The 23,241-nt window shown below is 43.1% G+C and overlaps 2 protein-coding genes across 2 annotated transcripts in view; one reads left to right on the plus strand and one right to left on the minus strand.

The window, feature by feature from the left end:
* Positions 1-15,776, minus strand: part of TSPAN4 (tetraspanin 4) — a 421,128-nt gene extending 405,352 nt beyond the window's left edge. The window contains exon 1 of the mRNA XM_051620365.1: positions 15,586-15,776. The gene's annotated coding sequence lies outside the window, so the exon portion shown is untranslated. The remainder of the gene's footprint in view (positions 1-15,585) is intronic.
* A 92-nt stretch (positions 15,777-15,868) lies between these two features.
* On the plus strand, positions 15,869-20,531 carry POLR2L (RNA polymerase II, I and III subunit L). The gene is made up of 3 exons (XM_051620367.1): positions 15,869-15,984; positions 16,397-16,504; positions 20,155-20,531. The coding sequence occupies exons 2-3, from the start codon at positions 16,410-16,412 to the stop codon at positions 20,261-20,263; spliced, it is 204 nt and encodes a 67-aa protein (XP_051476327.1). The 5' UTR covers positions 15,869-15,984; positions 16,397-16,409; the 3' UTR covers positions 20,264-20,531.
* The last annotated feature ends 2,710 nt before the right edge of the window (positions 20,532-23,241 follow it).

Below are 23,241 nucleotides of genomic sequence, written 5' to 3' on the forward strand. Positions count from 1 at the left end.
TTTGTCATTATGTGGTATTTTCAGCTATCTAAACAAAAAGCACCTATATTGCACCTTTCAACTGCCAAATCAGTCCTTCATTTGAGACTCAGTGGTGACAAAAAAATTCAGCAGCATGACCCCTCCATCCTGATTACAGCTGCAAAGAGCCACAAGAGTTGGTGCCAGTAAAATGTAAGCTACTGCCTCATTGGAAGTGAAATAACCTCTGCAAATGAAGGAGGAACAGAATACCATCTGATCTTGTAACTCATATCAGTGCCTGAATGTCGTTGAGTGTTGAAAGTTTCCAAGACACTGAGTAACATCCTGACCACCCTCAAAACTTACCAATACTACCTCACATTAGGCAGGCTCAAACACTAGCTTGAGTCCAACGAAATCTTATCTCACCACTTATGCACGACAAAGGTGCAATGAAATCTGTGAAAAACAGCACAAAAGCAAGTGATTTGACCAAATATTGTGTCTGGCTGCTGGCAAGTTTATCTGTTTAATGACAAAACATGGTTCAGAATAACCAGGTACCCACTCAAAGCTGAGACAGGAAGAAAGAGCTCCTGGTAAGAGTCAGCTGTTTCACCAGCTATTACATTGCAAAGCTTTCATCAGGTAAGTTAATAACAGCAGAGAAAGCTGCAGCATGGATACCATTACCTGCAAACAACTGAGATGTCAACACTTCTAAATGCTTCTAAGATTGAATGAAGGGGAGAACTACTCTACAACAGACATTCATATTTTGTTTTTTTTCTGGCCTAAATCTATGAAGGAATTCATTTATTTTTCTATATTACTTAATAACTACTGAAAATACTACTGATTAACCATCCAAACAGAAAATACTGACTATCACAGCTATGTTCTTTCCCTCTTTCAAAAGATATTAGCCTCAGTTCAGATACCTGAATATATCATTTCAGCCAGGCATGTTTAATGAAAGCTTTACCTACTACCACAGAATTTTTGAAGTAGGCAATGGGTTGCCTTTTACCCTTCTAGCGTCCTAATGAACAAATAACTCTTTCCTCGGAATTGAAGAAAATACTGCAGCCAGCAGAGCTCTGTTGAGAGACATTAATTACCTACTTGAGTACGCATGCAAAAGCAAGCTTCTTCACAGCTAAGAGAAAAAGAAAAAAGCCAACCAGTTAGGAAAAGGTAGCAAAGCTGCTGTTACAAGTTTCTCCTTCCTTAGACCTTCTGCACAGCTCAGTGCAATGAGAGGTACAGTGTTCAGAAACAGCAATAAAGCTAATCAGCCTGGGGAATTTGTTTCCCTTTGAAATGGACAAGACAGGTTCTAGTAACAACACATAGTGCTGCCTTACACAGTGCCACCCGACTCTTTTCAAGAGGAAGAAACATTGTGAGCAGAAAACCTAGAAGGGAACACAATGTCCTAAAACAAGAAAACTGCACCCACAAACTGTGTCCTCAAACAAACATAACCGGAGTGCCAGCTTTCTAGGGACTGGATGTTGCTTGGAGCTCTGCATAGCCCAGAGACACCCAGTGGCTGAATCGTACATCACAAACGTGTAATTGATGGGAAGGTCAGAGACAGTGTGTTCCCAGTTCATTTACTCAGTAGAATCTCAGATCGGCATGATGATTCTCTGCTTACCTCCAGCTCTCAGACTGAGGGTGGGAATGGACAGGAAGGTCTATGAGAGACTTGATTCTGAATCAGTGACAAACAACAAGAAAGTTCAGAGAAAGGAGGAAACTGCAAGGTTGCAAACCAAGCTTTATCCTGCACCTGTAGATGTTACAAACATTCCCTGGCCCTTTCTGTGCTCTGCCGTTCCTGAGGAACTTCCTGCAGGCAAGGCTCTGCCTTATTTGATGTCTCTGGCTGAGTTTGGTTAACCTTTAGCTGCAGTCTGAATTGGGGCTGTGCCACGCTAAAATTAAAATGGCAGCTAAATGCTCCCTGTTGAGCTGCTACAGTTCTGTCCTGGTTTGAGCCAGGATTAAGCCAATTTTTCTTTTCACTGATTTTTTTTTTCCTTCAGTAAGCTTTCTTTTAACTAGCAACTGTGTGTTCTGCTAGGCTGATAAGACAGTGGAATGTTTTTCTAACTACTGAGGTTTCAAGGTTACACCTTCACTCCGCCGGCCCAGACACTATGGGGAGATCTCTGACCCCCCCCGTGGGAGGCTGAGTTAGACAGACAGCAAAATTGGCCAAAGATATTCCATTCCATGTATCTACGTAAGCTCAAAGGAAGGTCAGAGATCATAGAAGACAGCTTCCTTTTTTTTCTCGCCTTCTCTTCTGTCCATGGCCGGCGTCCGGGGAAGACTCTGCTCATCCATCACCGTCGACCCTTAGGCTCGAGCTCTCCTGACCCTCATAACTCTCCGCTTTCTCCAGCAGCGGCTCCGGGATTCCTCGGGACTCTTGCCAGTTCAGGGGAGTGCTGTGGGAGTTGCTGGGGGTGGGGGGAGGCGAGAGGCTTTTGCCCATATCTGAATATATCTGTATATAATTGTATATATTTTCTTGTATGATTCATTAGTGTTTTAATTAAAGCTGTGTAGTTTAGTTTTCAATCCGGCCAAGTCTCTCTCTTTTTCTCTCTCTCCTTCCCTACCTGGGGGGGGGGGGGGGGAGGGGATTGAGAGCATTGTTGTCGGACCTGAGTCAAACGGTGACAAGTTCACAGCAGCAGTTACACTTCCTGGCTTAAAGGAGTCTTAATGACTCCCGACAACTAGTCAAGATACATGCACAGAAGAGAAGTAAGGTGTCACTCTGCACGTTACTAGCAGCACAGGACCAGACTCTATACTAGAAAAAGAGAGAAGGAAAATAGATCCAGCTTGAAACAAACTTTTAGCAGCTCTACAAAAGTATATAAGCAGAGCTTCCTTTAAACTAAGTAGCAGCACAGATGCAAAAGGTGGCATGTACAATAGCTGTCCCATGCATTGCATGGGCTTTCCAACTATAGGTTTGACTCTATCCAACCCAATTTTAGGCATTTGTGAAATACCCAAGCTAGGTGGATCATAGTCAGCTACCTCTAAAGTCATTGGAGAGATACGGACACCTCTCCCCACTAAGATGGAAGTCATCATCTAGACATAAGCATCTCTCCATCTCTTATTTTAGACCCATCAATTTAGTGGCATAAAACTAAACCAAAGAGTATTAGGAACAGCTGGGTTACACAGGACCAACTAAACAGAATTATATTATGCTTCCTTACTTGACCTACACTATTGTTAAATCTGATTAGCAGTGCTAATCAGATGAAAATAAAATGGTGAAAGCACAATAATCTCCAGTGAAACACAAAAAAAGTGTATTTTAAGCTTCTTGTGGTTCCTTCTAAAAAACAGAAGTGCAAACCTTGTTTACAAACCATACCACATGCACAGAGACAATTGCAACCTTCAGCAGAATTCCAGTAAGACAACCGTTTTTTCTAGAACTAAATTGTCATTTTTCTAAGGAAACTGCGCTTTTTGGAAATAGCAACTATACTGTAGCAAGGGACTAGCATTAGGAAAAAGTAATAGGTGTGAATGGGTGACCTTGACATGATCATTCTACCATATCAGACTTAAGAATAGTTTCATTCCTGCCCAAACGCTCAGAAATGCAGCAGCACCAGTAACCCAGAAACCACGAAGGTGACTCACTTGTGTTCAACCAAGCATCAACTCAGATGCTCAGAGGAAACAACAAAAGGCATCAAACAGGAGACAGGCTAGCCATGCAATACAGCAGCATGAACTGGACTTGAGCCATTCCTTTCACTGATTTGCTGGGCACCTCACTTTCTGCCTCACTTTTAACCCCCATAAAATAACCCCTCTTTTAGCAGAGGTTTGATCTACAGGTGAACATTGCTGAAAACCAGTAGGTGTTCTCGGAATTTGATCTGCTCACTGCGTTCTGATGACAAAGAAAATAGTACAAGGATATTTCATGTCTCAACACCCCCAACCCTAATGCACATCTGAACGCAGAGAGGAAGTGAGGGAAACATCTCAAGTTTTGCAGGAAAACTCACAGACAGAACAGCTGTATAAGCCTGAGAAAACAGAGCAGGCAAGGCTGATCACTGAGAACAGCACATGACCAGTATGATATGAGAGAGCATAAACAAGCTTGGAAGACTTAAGGTCTTCTTGCAAACAAGGGGCAGCACTTAGGATCCTGCTAGTCCCCTTAAATCACACTCTGTATCTGGTCTTGTGCTCTGCTATCAGATCAGCAAAGTAAGAAAAAACAGGTCAGGGACAGAGCTAGGTCAGCTGCAGCTCCCTTCTCCCAGTTGGTCAGAGCTCTAGCTTCCAGTACTCACCTCTCTCCTTCAGCCCTGCACATGCAATCCCCTTTCAGATATCTCCCATATGACTCAAATTCGATACACTTGCTCTGCTCGGCTATGCATATAGAGACACTGCCACTCACACCATGTTCTACTTTGTTAGTGACATATAAGAAGTAAAAAATTAAGAGGGAAGGCTCCTTCTCGCTTCTTCTTCCTACATCGTTAAAGCCTCACCTTTTGCATGAAGCTTTTAAAAAGAGAAAATAGATCTGAAATTAAACGGGAGGGGTGTAAAAAAGTGTCTGGAATAAAATACCATATGTGCAATGCCTCTTCTGCTGTTCTGTGAGCTGAAAAAGAAAACATCACCTTCACTGACAGAAGCAACAGGGCTGTCTTAAATAACTGGGGGATAGGAGGAGACAAAAGGGGCAAAAAACCCACACATTTTCCACAGTTCAGAGAAGAACCCCTTTCAGCAGCCATGAGTAAGAAACTTGCAGAAGTGACAGCTTTGCTGCCTCTCTGCTCAGCTGGCTCTCCAATCTGCCTAAGAATCAGAATCCAACACCATAGGAAGGGAAGGTTTTGTTTTCAACACTGTTGGCTAGTGGCCTCACACACAGGACTACAGAATGCCATTTTCCTCACAAGTTATGATGGGGCAACTTATTTTAATTGGCATAAGCTGTGAAGGAGAGCCAGTCTGATCTATTCTGGCAGCAGGACACTGTGAAAGGCAATTTCACATGCATACACTACACAGCCATAACAAAGTATGCACATGACACACACTCTGTCTTAGAAGGAGACCTTTCAAGAGAGACCTTTGACTTCTTAAGATAAACTGAAGCATCTACAATCAGATTCTTTAACTTCCGATCCCCATCATCCTTTTGTTGCTACATCAAAGTAAAATCCTGTTTGGACTTCTTTCGTAACCTTCAAGTGCCCATTCCCTCATATTTTCACAGTAGTCTGCCCCTAGAGACACAAGAGGACTTTCCCACCCTGTTGGCACCATCTGCTCCTTGTGACACCCAGTCCAATCCATGCCACTCAGCATAAGCTCCAGGCTGAGTGCTGGGTAAACAGTACCAGATCCATCACACTCCAGTGATACTTGCTGACATTAAGGCTCCTACATAGATATTACACATCAAGGCCAGACTAGTGAGTAGCAACTTTTTGTGTGTCTGTGGTGACGCAAACTGTTTCACAGTAAATCTAGAAACTACTAACAGTCACACTGCTCTCATCATCATCACACACACATGCGTTTACTACACTCACAGATGCCAAACACCAGCCTGGCTTTCTGCATCCTCTGTGACCTCTTCCCTCCCTGGTCCCTCTAATTTCTTGTGTCCCCTCTGACTTTTCAGACTTAATAAACACTATGGCAGCTTGGAACATCAGATTTCAGAAAAGCTTTTTTCTCCCCAATACTTCCAACTTTCAATGAGTCCCCAGAACGCCAGTTCTTCTGAACTATGGCTCAGCAACATGTCACCTGACTGTCTTGCAGGTATCCATAAAGCGGATCTAGTGCCTAACTCTACTGTAGCACTACCATATGTAAATCTTCAAATACTTCACATCAAAACAAGAAGTTGCAAATTTAAAACAAAACAAACAACTTAAATTAAACTTAAATTAAACTTAAACTAAAATCATCAACATACCAGCTGCAACAGCAGCATTTTCAAGAGGATTTTTTTTTAGTCTTTGTATTATTACTATATCATATCTGCAGAAGGCAAGCCAAGGAAAGACACAGAACCAAGCCTTGCATCCAAACAACCTCTCTGCAAGCAAACGCAGATGTATTTCAGGGCTGGCAGAACACCGTGCTGAAATTAAGTGGTGCGGGTTCTGACAGAAATTCAGTTTTTCAGATCTGGTATGAAATCTGTAATGCATGTCACTGAATAAAAGCTTCCATAGGCTGCACAGAAGCACCTAAATATTTGTCCTGCTGCTGTTTATCCATAGCTGGCACACATTCAGAGACTGCAAAACAAAGCCAAATCAAAGCTCAGACTGACTTTTCTACCTCCTATTTGCATTTCACTTTTCCCTCCAGGGATCTTGCATGGTTTGGTTTGGATTCCATCCCGGCTCAGTCATGAACAGAGAAATTTATCAAACATTTTCAGTGCACCAAGACATTTCATTTTAAATTCAAGTATTTGAAATTACTTTGAATGCACATTCTTGACATTTTAATATTATTCTGGGTAACTTTTTAATCCACCTATTTTTTACTAAGTGGTTAAAGTATAGGGCAACTGGACCAAACTAAAAACAGAAGATTGCATCAAGACAGACAACCAGAGAATGAAAGCTGTTTGGGTGGAGTACCACGTTCCCATAGGAAATGAAAACTTCATCACTAGCTGTTCAAAATTCACTTATACCAAACATTTTCCTCCATGAAGCAAGACAAAGCCATGAGCCAGCAGCAAAAAAGGAAACTCCGTGAGGCAAAAAAGCTAGTTCTGATTTTCACCTCTTTCACTGCAGAGGCAAATAAGGGAACAACAAACTGCCAAACACCTTGAGGATGTGGAGCAAATATCATAGAATGGTTTGGGTTGGAAGGGACTTCAAAGATCATCTATTTCCAACCCACCCTACCATGTGCAGGAACACCTTCCACTAGACCAGCTTCATCCAGCCTGGCCTTAGCATCAGAGCCAACTTTGCAAGTTATACAAAAGGTTGCCGAACAGAACTAGTCACCAACAGGTAAAGGCAGGGTTACTACACACACTCTGTGTGTATATGCGTGTACAGTTATACATATACTAAGGAAATACCACGAGGAAGGGTCATCAAAACTGTTTTCCTCATTGTAACAAATAACTTAGGCAGCAGTAAAGAACAGTTGGCTCATTCACAGCAGCACTTCCCATCAGAATCAATATTCATACAGTAAACGGGGCTTACAGTTACCAAAAGCCACATGTTACAAAAGCAATCTGACTTTGGATATATCACTGCTAGTACTGAAACTGGAACCTGTTAACTGGGGGCATGGAGAAAGAACCCAAGGGGGGGGGAAGCCAGAAAACAAGGGTTATTCAATTGTAAACATTTTGATACCGAAAATAGTGTGTTCTTGCATTAGTGAAAACAATGGTCCAGAACTGGATCTCCTTTCACAATACAGTACAAAGGAACCTGAAACCATTCTTGTCTAGCAACAGCTCATAATGGGTCCCACGAATAAAGGACTTGGTAATAACCCAGCAGCCACAAAGCTTATGACAGCTTTCTCAGGAACTTGGGAGAATCTGAATTCTTTCCAATAACCTCCTTTGTCTCCCAGAGGACTCCCCAAACAGCTTTTCAAGCCCTAGGAGTTGGGCCAGTTGACAGCAAAGAGGATACCCAAAAGGCACTGTAATGACAATCCCACATCAGAGCAGGAATGCAGGCAATCAATAAAATGGATATTAAACAGGTTCACAATAAACTGGCCCTAAAATAATTTAAACAGTAGGACACTGCCAAAATGAAATGGTCATTTACTGACAGAGCAAAGAAGCATAAAACCCCAGTAACAGTAAGAGATTACAGACAGCTTTCAGAAAACAAATGCTTCTCAAGTCTACCAATGCATCTAGATGAAGAAATCTCTTCTAGTTCTGAATGAACCTGTATCCTCAGCTCTAGCAGGGGAGCAGGATCTTTGGGCAGTTCTTGTCTTCTGATATAGAAGCACTTTCTTATCCATTCTTCTTACGTGTGTGTGACAGAAAAGTCCTAGTCATCCCACAGTCTCTTTCCTCCAGATGCCCTCCTTCACTCTGACAAAGGCAGAATGCCTAAGCAGCAGTAGCAGTACAGGCAGAGCCACTGTAGCACAGCAGGCCACTACCCCTGTGGATGAAGCTAGCAATGCTTGAAAAGAGGGCGTAACTGGCATTTCTCTACAGCAGCAATAGCTCTTCTATGCTCCACAAACCCTTCCTTGATCCATAAGGAGGCTGCACATGTGCCAGAAAGAAACCCAGTCTTTCATCCACATACCATTTTCTTCTGCAGGATAGAAGGGAAAGAGTATTTGTTCAGCATGCACTTTAAGAAGACGGAGCACCTCTGCTTTAAATTGCCCCCCTACAGTGGGGATGTAGCTCAACAGAGAAGCAGAAACATACATCTCCCATGGAGAAATACAAATATGTCCACATACACCTCTGGCCCAGATGCAGAAAAGTGGCATCCTTTGTGTAACACTGCACATGGCTAACATTCACCCACACTTCAGATAAAACACTGTACAATTCAGTTATTATAAAGCTAAGCAGAATCCATACACACACAATTCATCTTCAGATTTTTCTCAATACAAAGAGAAAAAGCTGTTTTTCACAGAACACAAACATTTCCTTAATATTAAAGTTTTTTTTAACTTCTCTACTGAGAATGGCAACTGTCATAAATCAAGAAAAGAAGTGAAGCAGCTTGACAAGGTAACAGTCTGTAGGAAAAGCCTTGGCTAGGGGGATGTCACAGGAAAGAGAACCTACGTCCATTCACTCAGCATACCACTCATCACGCTAGAGGGGTGGCAAGCGTGAAAGGTGGAAAGATGTCTTTAGTTTATGCCTACTTTGGAAAGAGTCTGTTTAAGAAATCAAAATAAACGGGGGGGTCCTCAAAATACTCAGCATATCCTACAGGAGATGAGAAAAGTGCTGTCCAAATAACTTTGGCAAGAGTAGAGTTACATACAGTTAAGTACCATTTTAGATCAGGCAGGGATTTGAAAGCAAGCTGCAAAGAAAACTGCAACCTTGATCTTGCTGTTCTTTTCACTTAGACCAAAAATGAATGCAAAACCCCAACCAAACCCATCAGTCCCTAAGCACAACTCAAACAGCCTATTGTTCCGAGAGGACTTATCAATCACTACAGACAACTCTTTCTGATCAGATCATATGATTGAAGGCTTTACTTTATTATTCCCTCACAGCACCACCAAGCAAAGCAGCAGCAGTGTATCAGATCAGACAAAGGAACTGCTGCCTTTTAGAACAGTCTCCTGAATAACTGCTCCCTGATGTGCACGTGTGCGTGATTTAGCTGTGCACAGCACACCATTACTTACTGAGTTTAAAGAGGCAACACAACAAAAACCAACCAGGACATTCATAAGTCAAATTGGTCTTCTATCTCGAGTTTATTAAATCTTCATTACTATTTAACCCAGTATGATGCAGCATTCCCAAGTACTATACATGTGCTGAAGAGCATTTGCCTTGAAGTGACCTTACTCAGAACAAACATGACCAATAAAACTAGTCCTAAACAAGTTAAATACTGCTGACATCTGAGGAAGAAGAGAAATGAGGGAGTAGACGTGTTTTTTCCAATCCTATATCAGTGCTTAAAAAAAAAAAAAGTTTAGCGGGAGTTAAGGACGATAAACCATTTCCATGAAGGACTATCTTACCTTTTCATAATTAATGTTATGTACACACACACAAAACTACGCTCACCTGCCACATATAGCAACCTCTACAGGTACAACAGCACATGAAACTGAACAGTGCAAAATTCTGTTCATGGCATCAGACACAATGGTGTCTGATTATCATCATGATAACCATCAACAAATAATTCTTATATCTGTCTCTAACACTAAAGAACCTTACACCACATAAAATCTTTACCAAAGCAAGAACTGCCTTTCCGGAGTGCAAATCCCTAGCAAGAACACCTCAGCTCACTTCTAAGCACAACCCAGGATACCCTAGAAATGCAGATGGCCCAGCTATGCTTCTCCATAGCAACGCCCTGCCTCTGAGGGCCCAGTGCAAATGGGAGGACACCTGAAATAGCACTAATGTACACAAGCAGCACAGAAGGCTCCATAAATCTTAGAAAGATACTAAACATCACCATTGCTCGCCATCTTCTCCTAGTTCATTACCAGGAGCAATCTAGATATGCCACAGAGATCACTAAAGATATCTAAAGCCAACCGCATCCTGGGCTGCATCAAAAGAAGCACGGCCAGCAGATTGAGAGAGGTGATCCTGTCCCTCTACTCCACACTCCTGAGACCCACCTGGAGTACTGTATCCAGTTTTGGAGTCCTCAACACAGGAAGGACATGGAGCTGTTAGAGCGAGTCCAGAGGAGGGCCATGAAGATAATCAGAAGACTGGAGCACCTCTCCTTTGAAGGCAGGCTGAGAGAGCTGGGGCTGTTCAGCCTGGAGTTGAGAAGGCTCCAGAGAGACCCGATAGCAGCCTTCCAGTACTCAAAGGGCCTACAGGAAAACTGGGGAGGGACTTCTTACCAGGGTGTCTAGTGATAGGACAAGGGGTAAGAGTTTAAGCTGGAAGAGGGGAGATGTAGATTAGAAAGAAATTTTTTCGTTTGAGGGTGGTGAGACACTGGCACAGGCTGCCCAGGGAGACTGCGGAAGCCTCATCCTTGGAAGTGTTCAAGGGCAGGATGGATGGGGCTCTGAGCAACCTGGTCTAGTGGGAGGTGTCCCTGCTCATGCAGGGGGGGTGTGGAACTAGATGATCTTTAAGGTCCCTTCCAAACCATTCCATGATTCTATGATCTTTATGACTATATATACACTGTCAAGAGTCCTGAGCACCATCTCGACACCCTTACCCTTGTCCAGTGAAGCCAAACAAAGCCTCTGCCCCACAAAAAGAGCAAGATAAAGTCTCTGCCCTCTTCTAAAGCAGTAAGCAGTGACCTTTACATCTAACACAAGGACACCTTAAATCATTTTATGGAAAAACATTTTGCATTTTTTAATGCATCTGTGGGACTTCCTCATACACTCTATTTAGCAGAGACATCTGTTATTCAATATGTCTATATATTTTTTTACATAAATCCCACCCTCTGAATCTTTTCCATCGGTTGTCACTAATGAAGCTTTGTGTGCAAAACCAAGTGCATTCTGCCCCCATTAGGAAGCTTATTACAGCAGGAAAAACAAGCAATTAACAAGGTGTAAAATAAACATCCTGCCACCTGCCTTTTAATAGCAACCCCACTTCAAACAAGTCGCAGTCTCAACACAGCTCTCAGAATTGGCAACTGATATTATATATGTATTTATGTAGCAGCTGCTCTTCATTGCAACAAATATTAGAGACTTACCAGATAAGGTCAGCATATTTTTAAAAATACATAGCAAGTATGAAACCCTGCTTTGAGGCCTCAAATGTTGCTTTTAATGAAATTAGCAGCATCAGGCTTGTCTGGTATTACAGTGAAACTGCAGTCACATCATCAGCATAGAGAGGTTTCCCTTCATTTCTACTTGCCTCGCAGCTTCTGTATTTGTTTCACTAAATCCAGGGGCCTGAGCAGCTATTAAACAGCAGGCAGAGCAACTGAACAATGCAAAGCTCTACCGAGTAGGCAAGTCTTTCCTCTTTCCATCATCCCTGCTCCTCCTTCTTGGCTTTCTTCACTTCCCCACATCACATTTAAATCTATATTCAATTGCAGGCAGGGGGGCAGGGCACATAATGGGGCAAAAAGCCACGCACTCAAAAAATCAAGGGGAAAACAAATTAAGATTCCAGCTTACTCTTTGCTCCTTGAGCCTGCAAGCTTTGAAAGGCAAAGAGAAAGTCCTTCCAAAGTCACATGAGATAACTTCAGATAGAGCCACTTTTCTTTCTTTTTTGTGAAACAGGGTGAATTACACACTTTTGAGTAGTTAACTGGGAGTAGAAAAAGCCCAGCAGTAAATCTGCAGGATTTAATAGAGTTGGAGTGGAGAATCTGCCTGAGAAAACAGCAGCCAAGCTTTGTCTTGCATGGATTTTTTTCTTATCTTTCCCTGTCGCTCTGGCTCTCTCCTGCTACATATTTATTTGTGAAGTTTTCCATGTCACATTTCATTTCCTGACTAATAATGTTCTATTTAATCACTCAATTCATGCAAGTCTTTTTTCTTTTAGGCTTCTCTCCCTGGCTTGTAGAGATCTGAGGAGTACAACATTGAATATGGTAACAGGAATTTCTGCAATCATGTTCACATTTCTGAAGAGTTAGTCAGAGATGGAGTGAAAACTGGTAACAGGAAACAGCACTTTTAACTTCAAAAAGAGCCAACAGGGCTACACACAGGTTTATAGAAGGTCATGATCAACAGTACCAAAAGAATCCTTTGCTGAAACATTACGCTAAGAAGCCCTGAATTTAAATAACAATTCACTACTCTTGAACACAACCCCTACCTAACTGGCAAACCATATCATACAAGTCTTCAGTTCTCGTGATTATGTACGTGTGTGTAGAAAAAAACAAGTCAGAAGAAGGGGAACACCAGAAAGCAAAAAGCAGTGAAGTCTCCACACCTATGAGGATACACACCTAAACTTGACTTACTGCAACCAACAAAGTTAAAAAAAAATAAAAATACCAGTCACTGTTTTCTCATGCTACTAGTATGAGTGTAGAGATCACATGACTCCTTCCTACAACCTTAATTACAGAACCAAGGTCACGAAGGACATAATTTGCCAAATGAACTGCAGGAGGTCATATGGCCACTCAAGCTATAAAAGTATTTTAAGAGTAGTTCAGCTAGGTCACTTAATGGAATTTCAGTTGGTCATTTTTTTAAACAAGCAGCAATATTTTTCCTTACATTTTGTGGATGCGAGACTAGGAAGCAGGATCTACTTCTTGGTCACCAATCTAGGATTTTAGTAATCATCATTAACAGCTGCAAGGAGCTGTCAAGCCCAGCTGCATTTCGTGTGTCTAAATAATGCCAAGAGTAAAACTCAACCCAACAGTAATGGTGGGAAAGAACACTGTCAGCTCTCAGATGTTGTTCAGATGACAGGAAAAAGCCCTGCACCATATTAAGCAATAAGTGGGATTTATTATCTGCAACACCCCACAACAAAGACTCACATGACAGAATCTGTTTCAGAAGGACACCAGAAAAGCAGTCCATAGTTCTCAAACTTACTTCAATTATATGGAAGTTTCTTCTACTCAATGCTGAGGAGTGTTCCAATGGATTACCAGATCTTTGAAGGCCCAAAGAATGAGCAGTTCGTGGAAAGAGACCAGAAATGGGATGAGAATTTACTGTGAAGAAGACCCACGCAGTTCTAGGATTACTTCTTGGAAACAGAACTCCAACGCTTCTTCAGAAAGATGCTTAAAGAAACCTAATTCTCCAATTCTGCCAGTCCTCATCCCTCTTCAAAAGAGTGGTTGAAGAGACCAAATTTGACTTAATACTCAAATGCAACAGCTGAGTATCAGCACCACCCAGCTCACCTGAAAAAGAGGAGCTGAAAGGTGGCATGCCACAAATGGGAGCTCACTCCACACAGTCACCCTAATCAGCATGAGCTACAGCCCATAAAACATTGGCTCTGATTCCTAGTAATCACATGTATGCACATCACCCCCAAAATCTTTTAAACAAACTTAGGCAGTTTGGCAGAAGGCAGTGAGGTTGAACAGATAATGTTCTCAGGGTGTAGCAATCCCTGTATTTCCTAGGATCAAAGAAGCCACTGCCATAAAAGACCTATTAGTTGATCAAGCCCACCACCCAGCCAAAGCAGGTTATCCAGAAAAGACAGAACAAAATTATACTGTAAGGACAAACTGAGTAAATTTTTCTTTGACTAAGCAAAGTCAGACATGGAAAATAGGTCTGAAAATTTAAAAAAAATCAGGGTTTGGGTTTGTTTGTTTTTTAAGAAATAAGCAAATATATTTCTACAAAGCAGCTATAAGATACTAACTTTAATTATACAGCTCTGCCATGAAGCCCCTGTGACAGCCCCTCCTTCTCACTTCCAATTACAAATTTCCATCTCCACACACAAATGCTTTTCACTGCACAGTTCTGTAAGGAAACAGCTTTGGAGCCCTGGTGCTGAAAATGCATCAAGGCACAATCTTCAAATTCTCAACCCCCCCAGAAAAAAAGAAATCAAAGGACAAAAAGAAAACAGACAGTTTGGCTCCTGCTGGCCTATAATAACAGTAGATTGCATCTACTCTCCATGCCAAGTCAATTATTTTTATTCACAACTGTGCAGAACTGTTTCCGGGACTGCAAAAATGACTGTCTTTTCACTAGCAATCGGAATGGTAAAAATGCTTTCAAATAACCTCAAACCCTTATTTTGTTAAAATCATTTGCTCTTTTACAGTTCAAGTTAGGTCTGGCATTTCTGTGCAGAAGGTCAATAATCCAGTTGTTCAAAAAATAGTCACGAAAGACGTATTAACATAAGCTATGCATTAAGAAAGAATTATTTATATGCCTGACAGAAATGGCTCTGTGCTGTGCACTGTATCAACTCACAGATAATTTAGCACGAAAATAAAACCCTTTTGGAGAATTTCTGTTCTGCCCAAGGACAATTAGCATACTGCTAACACTGTAGCAAGTGAACAGTAAGAACTTAAGAGTGTTCAGACTAATGTTTCATTCCCAGAGTCTCCAGAACGGCAGTGTCTGTCCCTAAAGTTTGTAGTCACCACAACGCGCTTTCCTTTGCTAAGCACACACAGTCTGTGCCTAACGCTTCCCCAATCCTTTACATTAATGAAATACAAGTAAACAGTTTCAAGATGAATTATCCTCTGCTACCAAACCTCCACGGCTTGGGGTACTCAATAAAATCGGTTGCTTTTCCTGCAGCCGCTCATTGCCTTCGAAGCAAGGGGCGCTTCCCTTGTGCCTCAGCTCCCGGGGACACGGCTCCTGCTTCCGCAGGCTGCATCGCGCGGCGCTGCCCCCGAACAACACGCGGTTGCCCCGAGGGCAGCACACACCTCTGCTGAGCCGCTTCACTTCTGTCTCGCCCACGTACGCTTCGTAACAAGACGGAGCAACACCGAAAGTTTAACGGGACAGCAAGTCCAATCTGATCCCAGAGTTTAAAAACTCTGGCTAAACCTGCCGCCACAACAGCGCCCACAACTTGACTGGAACAGGACGGCGGGTTTGCCTTCAAAGCAATAAACACTGGGCTGCGCAGAACAACGAGAACAGCAGCCCGGTGGGGCGGGCGGGCAGAGCAGCAGTCGCTTCTGCCCCGAGGGAGCGCGGAGAAAAGCCGGGAAACAGCCGGGAAGCGGCGGCGCGGGCAGCCTGAGCGCCGGCCCCTGCGGCGGGGCCTCGGGAGCGCGCATCACCCGCCCGGAGCCCCCCGCGCCCTCCCCGGCGCCGGGGGGATCTGCCTCCTGCGTGTACGAGCTCTCAGCCCGCGGAGCCCGCGCGGGGCACCCCAGCTCCGTCCCACAGCCCTACCCGTCAGGGTCCCCGTCGCGCCCGCCTCCGGGGCCGGGCTGGCGAGCGCCGGGCTCCGGCACCAGTTGCGCCTCCCGCCCCGGGCGGCGCGGCTACCTCCGCTGGGGCGGGCGAGGAGTCTCGTGGCTGCCGGGGCCTCGCGCGACGCAACAAGTGCCCCCCCCGCCGGGAAGCGCGGAGGCGCAGGGCGGACGCCGCGCGCGGTGCCTCGCGCCGCCGCTGCCGCCCAGCGCGGCACACGCGAAACGCGAAAGCCAGCCCGCCCCTCGCGCGCACTCTCTTGAGCCGCGCGGGACGCCGTACGGGCGGCGCCATCCCGCGCCGGAACAGGGGCGCGCGCGTCGCTTCCCCGGCCCGCGGGTCCCGGCGGCCGTTCCTGGCGCGCGAGCCGCCGCTGCGGTAGGTGGGCCCGGCGGGGCCGGGCGCTCCCCGGCGCGGCTGGCGTGGCTGGCCTCCTCCGGGAGGCCTGGCCCGAAGAGCGGGGGCTGCCTCAGCTCCGCCGCTGCCCCTCGTGCCGCCCTTGGGCGTTGGGTGCGCGGCTCCCGGCGCCGCTGCCCAGCGCCCTGCTCAGGACGGCCCCGAGCCCGGCGCGGACAGGGCTGGCGGCCGGGACCGCTGGGGTGAAGCCCCCTGAGCGGCGTTGCCGTCGTTCAGCGCTTCCCCAGCACAGCAAGGCCTTTCTCTTGCGGTCACGGAGTCTGTTGAGCTGCCTTTTGAGACTTGCAAGAAGTCTTAATTTCTTATATTTTCATGCGGTATTTACTAAATGATCAGAGGTATTAAACTGTATATATTTTTTTTAATGTTACAGCTGCGGTGCAAAAATGATCATTCCAGTCCGGTGTTTCACATGTGGCAAAATAGTTGGAAACAAGTGGGAAGCCTATCTTGGCCTTCTGCAAGCAGAATATACAGAAGGGTGGGTATTATTTCTGTATGTTCTCTGACTCAGATTTCAGATGAGATTGCACTGAGTGCAGGAACACGGTATTACAAAGCAGCTGTGAAGAGGCTAAAAACTACTGGTATATTCTGAGGCTGTTATCAGCGGTTATGAATTAGGATAGGTAATAAAAGTTCTTGTTACCCTGCTAAATTTTTCTGAGTAGTAATATAGGAGTTGCTAAGCCATAACCTTTATAGCCAAAACAGCCTCAAATATTTAGCTGTATGGAATGGGAAGGAAAGAAACAAGCAGTACAGTCAGTTTTGATAGCAGTGTGTTTTTTTTGAAGGGGAGAGAAGTTACAAGTATAAGGAGTAACTAAGGTTGTTAGGTTTGCCACTCTTAGGTTTTCTTAAAATAATTTCATGTTAGCTACCTAGAGTTGCTAACCTTATTTGAAAGTCCTGCTTTGCTGGGGAGAAGAGGAAGTTTTAATTGCTCTAAATACCAAACTGATAGTTCTGACGCTGCTAAGAAGCCTGTGCATGCTTTGCATAGCCAGAATTGTCTTGTAATAGTTGAAGGAGGGTCTAGCTGTGGTGGCACTACTTCAGAAGGGTTTGAGAAGAACCCTCTTGAGAAATATTTGCAGTGTCATCAAGTTTAAGTATGAAGAGGAAAAAAATACATGTTTGCACTTCAAAGGACTGAAAAATATTTAGAAGTTCGAGAGACTTTCTGAAATGATGTTGAAACTGTTAAGTAGAAAGAGAAGAGTTTGGTTTGCATTCACATGGTTAGGCTTACTAATAGGTTTTTTAATGGACTTATGTCTATGAACTATCAGAGCAACACAGATTTCACTGCCTTTTCTCTAAAGTAAATCTGAAAATGTTGTAACAGTTTAGGATACTATTTTATCACGTGTTAAACAGTGGAAGACAGAACAAGCAGGGAAGGAAAGCTTTGAGTCTTGAGCCGCATGCAAACTTGTAGGAAGTTAAGATTAATCTCTGCAACACAAAGAGCAGAGCTTGCATGTTACCCCACCCCTCCTTCCGGGGCAAAAATCACTTTGTTCATGGTTTCTCTCCCTCCTTCCCCCCAGCAGCACAGGGGGACAGGGGATGGGGTTTAGAGTCAGGTCATAGGCTGGTGGTTCCTGCTGCTCCTTCCTCCTCAGGAAGAAGGATGCCTTACAGTCCTTCCCGGCTTCCCCACGGGGTCCTTCCCATGAGAGAGAGTCCTCCACGAACCTCTCCTTCATGAGTCCTTCCCACGAGGTCCGGAGCTGCTCCAGCCTGGGCTTCCCACAGAGTCATGGGCTGCTTTGGGAACAGCCACCTCCTGGCACAGGAGTCTTCCAAAGCTGCATAATCAGCATCCACTGGCCACGTTCCTGGCACCTTCAGGGAATGTTCCACCGCGTTCCTCCATGAATGCAGGGGAACAGCTGCTGTCTCACCATAGGTTGCAGGGAAACTTCTGCTTGGGCACCTTCTTCTTCCTCATAAACCACCAGGATCATCACCCCAGCACTGCTTTTCATCTCGCCAGCACAGCTTTTCTTTTTTAACTTCTCGCTCTGCTCAGCTCTTACCTCAGTTGTTTCGTATGTGAATCGCAGAGGCGCATCTATTGTCCCTCTAATGGCTCCATGTTTGGTTTTGGAGCAGGGGAAGCTTCTCAGCTTCTTACTGGAGCCACCCCTGGGGCTCTTCCCACGCTACCAAAAATCCCACCAAACCAGCACAGAAATGGATAGACAAAATGGAAGAAATAAACTTGTCTGAGCAATTTGTGGTTAAAAAAATCCCCACACCTTTCTGTTTCTCCCTTAAAATGGCTTTTTTTTCCCCACAAGTTCTTGGAAATTAGAGGAAGAAGGGAAATACAACTGAAGTTGTTTTAGCTGAAATGTATAGTATGGCCTCTAAAGTTGTGGTTAATGTTAGCATTTTGTGTCTCTGATAACTGCATTTCAAAGTTCAGAACTTTCCAGATAGCTCTTAAATAGCAACAGACATCAGATACTTTTGTCCTCAAGTGTTTTGGAAAGTTTAGCTACCATGTGATATTATTATAAACATACTTTTTTAAAAAAACATGCTTTCTCTTAAATAACTTCTGCAACTGCTAGTCCTAGAATGAATAGTCCTGCTATTTAAGCCCTTGAGTTACTGTTAATACATACAAAGACTAACTGACATAATCAGAAAAGCTGCTGGAGTTTGACTCCATGAAGTTAGACCATACTGCTTGAAGCCAAACAACCTTTTACCATGGCCCAGCTTTCGAGGAGGCTTCCTTTCAGTCATGTGTACAAAATCAAGGAAGTAGAAAAATATCTGACAGCTTCTTACAGGAGAATTACAGGTTTCAGGAAATTACATTTGTTTTAAGCAAATGCTGGCTTGTTGTACTGCATCATATAGACCTAAATGCCTGACTTCAGTCATATTTAATTCATGTCAAATTCCAAAGGAGTACCAGAACAGCTTTATGGTTAATAGGTTGGTGCTGGAGAGCTTGAATAGTGTCACTAATCTTTAAGAGTTCTGATAGCAATATGCATTGAAGACAAGCAGTGGTTTAGGCTAGCAATGACAACCTCATACATTCTCCACCCAAATGTACAAACTTTGAGCAGTCTCTCAGAAGGAATTAAGTGGAAAGACAGTAAAACACCACTTTTTTTGTTGAGTAGTCTGCACATATTTGTTTATTTATTTGTGGGGACCAGGTTGTATAACTGAATGGCTTCTTATATGGGAAGTGGAAAGGACTCTACCCTTCTTCAGAATTAGTATCCCATCCATATATGGGGTAGTTTGCATTTTTAGTTATTTTCGTTTCTGTCTATCTCTCACCCTTTTAACATGGCTTAGATGACAAATTTATCTCATAAAGTAGCCAAGTATCATCCTTGGTTATGTAGAAATGTTGTGTTATAATGGAGCTTATGCTAACAATAGCATGGATAACAATGCTTGGAGATGCTGTTCCTTATTCCTGTGTCAGGTGACTGTCTACTGATTTTGTTCTACCTTCTAACATACAACTAGCAAGACCTGTGGCCAGCACAGGTAATTACAAACTGTCCAGGATTTTTAAAGAAATGGTAATGACTGCCCATTTTTCATAACTGTGTTTTTGTTACTACATTCACACCTCTTGATTGATCAGACTTTTTTAACCAAATGAGCTCCTCTCTTTTTTTTGTAGACAGGTGTTTGTAAAAGGAAGACTGAGTTACTGTGAAGACAAAAACTTTCTTTCTGAAACTAAAATACTTTCTTCTCAGATACTTTGCTATTTTATGGCCAAAAATGCCCTTACAATTGGGGTAGTTAAGAAGAGGAAATTTGTAAGAATTAGTCTGTTCCTATGAAAGTTTTGCAGACTTACCTGAAAATCCTGTAGCTGTGTCAGCTAGATGCTATCTTAAACACAAGATCATGTGGTCTTGCAGGCCAGAGAACAGGCAAACATCCTGTCAAAAGCAGTAAATGGAAAAGAACATTAATACCACATGCTAAATTTCTACTTCTTCATTTGAACTGCAAACTAGTTTTCCTCTATGACTAAGCTCGAAGTAATCAGTATGTCACTTAGGAACACACACAAGTGGTTCTGACTCACTTTATCCATTTTATTTTTTTTCAATTGTTGTTCATTAATAGAGATGCCCTGGATGCCCTTGGTTTGAAGAGATACTGCTGTCGGCGAATGCTGCTAGCCCATGTGGATCTGATTGAGAAGCTTTTAAATTATGCACCGCTGGAGAAATGACATGAAAAATGTACTATGCTGCAAGCCATGTGGAACGTATCTCTAATTCTAAACTTCAAACTGGACTTCAGGCAGTCAGTTGTGAAAGCCACCTGTAGCAGAAAGAAAAGATCAAGTCCATTTAACCAAGAGTTGGAGCTTAAATTTAAAGTTTGGATGCTTCTTTTTAAGTATGTGTTTGGAGTTGTTTAGTGAACTTTTAGATGCTTCTGAAATAAACATTTGTTCATTTAGAGAAATTATATTTAATAAAAAATGTTGAACAGAGGAGGTCTTTCCCTTTAGCCTTTTCTACAGTTTCTGGATCAAGTGTATACTTGTATCTTGGCATTTGCTTGTGCTGGTTACTTCGAGGTTAGGAGTACTATTAAGTATTCAATTCAGTGTTTTGTGCTAGGCAGGGAAGAGGCTTAGAAATAGTGGAACCTCAGGGGTTCCAGCAACAGGGAAGTGGGTAAGTCTGGTAAGAATGGATGTGAAAGCTTCTGGAGCTAGCAGTGTGTGCTTTCTAGTGTAGTTAAAGCTAACTTGCAGTCTCTACCCGAATTTTTTAATTGGTGCTGCTTTATTATAAAATCACATGCTGCAGCGCCCTTCATTTAGATAGTGTTCCCACAGAAAGCACTGGATGTGAGATTTTACACATGCTGGTGTGAACAGGATCAAAGTCTTGATCTTGCCAAGCACCTGCACCATTCTGTAGCTGGTACACATGCAAGCTTTCCAGTTTTTAGTAATTTTATTGGTTTCACATTGCAGTGTGGTACTGGCCTGGCCAAAAGGAGGGTGCTCTACTCTCCTGGTGGAATGGAACACAAATCAGCTGAACATGCAGGGCTTGTGAAGGTTACCTACACTCAGAGCCAGGCACTGACCTTGCCAAAAGGTCTTGCCTTTTTGTCTCACAATCTGCTTGAAAGCTGAACCACATTTCATGCTGTTGTCTGACATCCAGAAAATAAATTACTCAAGTGTTTTGTGCACAGATAGACATACCCACCTTACCTTAAAATGAAGGAGTCCAGAGCCTGTATCTGTGCACGCTCAGGGTTCTGTTTAAATGCATCATTAGCCCATATGGAAATGTAGGATAAATCACCTTTTACAACCACCTTGAAGAAAATAGGCTGGAACAGGTGAGAATCCCTTAATTTGCAGCCCTGGTACAGTTAAAACTTTTGGCACACACCTACTGGGTGCTGGGTAAGAAGTGTCTCTGGATTCTTTTCTGTAGCTGAAGTTGGCTTGAAAAAAAACTGGCCTTCCAGAGATGGTAATTATTTCATATGCTTACTGGGTCAAACTTGTATGCACAAACATTAAAACTAGATTGGCTCACAAAATAAGTTAAAGAACAGCTTGCACTTGGCTGTCACTCCCACTGATCTTTACACTTGAACTTCATTTTCTATTTAGTACAAGGTAAGAGTGGATGTTTCCCATATTCAGCAGTTCTTCACTGAAGACATGTTAAAACTATATGCTTTATCCTAATGAAAAGAGAAGCCATTTCAGCATAGTTGGTTGGATAGCTTATGTTGTTCAGACCTGCTGTATTAGGTAGCTAAATGCACTTAAAAATCCTTCACTTATTTTTCAGGTATTTTTTAAAAGGGACACTATGAAATATTATATATTGTACTTGTGTAGGGCACTTTATCATGTTTCAGTGGAGCGTTACATGGAGATACATGCTAGCTTGTTCACAGAAAGATCAAAATGTCAGGCCCAGCTCTCATTCTATGAGCTGTGCTGAGAAAGCACAGCAGCTCCAGCTTGGTGTGTCTGGCAGAGGCAGCTGTGCATTATGCCGTGCAGAAAGCTGTCCTGCATCAGAGCCAAGGAGCTGGATTAGATGAGCCAATAGGACTCTTATCTATCTGCAGAAGCATTTTTCTAATTTAGCTTTCTGCTTTGGAATAACATGTTCCTTTTCAAAGCTGCTGCCAAGGTACCTGATATGAAAGCTATGGCTCTTAAATACTGCAATGAAGATGCAATTTGCAAAAACACGGCAGGCCTCATTCAAAAACTCAAAGGAAAGAGAGAAACCACCTTGGTTGCTCTCATCGCTGCTTTTCAGACAGAAAACAGGGTGAAGTGGAAGCCAGTCATAGTCTGGTGTTGCTCTTGTCAGACAGACAGATGTTACACAAGGAGGAACAAAAAAGCTCAGGTAGCAAAACTAAGTCACCAGAGACATTAATATTAGCTCATGCAGCATGTGACAACCTGTCTCCATCACAGCTTTTCCTTGGAAGTTTGCAAACGCAGCATTGACCAAAAAAAGATAATTCTGTTATGTGGCAAAGCAAATGGTTTATCGTGTTCATATGAAAGGTTGTCTCAAGAGTTTTGTCCCTGGGAGGGTTAGGAACACTGGCAGAGCATAAATCCTGTTCCTTAAAGAGTAAGTGAACTTTTCAATGCATTGCTATAAATCTCAGCTTTTACCCCTGCTCTTTGGTAACTAGGAAAGTAATTCCCTTTTTGCTGTCATTTCTCCTGTGCTTGCTTCTGCAGCTGTTCATAAGATAAGTGTATTGGAACAGCTTTCTAACTTGCCAGATCTTTCTGAGAAAAGCCATTAACTGTGCTTACAACAACTGTACTTTTTTAAAGCTAGTGGGGGAGACACATGCTTAGTAAAAAAAAAAAAGCCTCTGTTTTCCCTGAATGTTAATAAAAAGAAGCCCTTAGCAGAATCAACAGGTAGGCAGAAGTGCCAAAAAAAAAATATATAAAAAAAATTGGTGGATATGCAGCCCTTAATTACATGCAGAAATCTGTCAATTAGAAGATTTCTGGGGAAAAAAAAAATAAAGTCCCACCACTCCTTTGCAGTAATTTATCCACTTTCTATATGAAGCATTTTGGAAATCCGTTTTGTGAGACTGTTGCAGGGATCACACTAACCTGATACTGGAAAAGCAAGCAAGCACAATCAGAAGTGTAACAAAAGAACCCATCACCCAGGT

This window comes from Apus apus, chromosome 5, assembly GCF_020740795.1.
Source record: "Apus apus isolate bApuApu2 chromosome 5, bApuApu2.pri.cur, whole genome shotgun sequence".
In the NCBI taxonomy this organism is placed as follows: Eukaryota; Metazoa; Chordata; class Aves; order Apodiformes; family Apodidae; genus Apus; species Apus apus.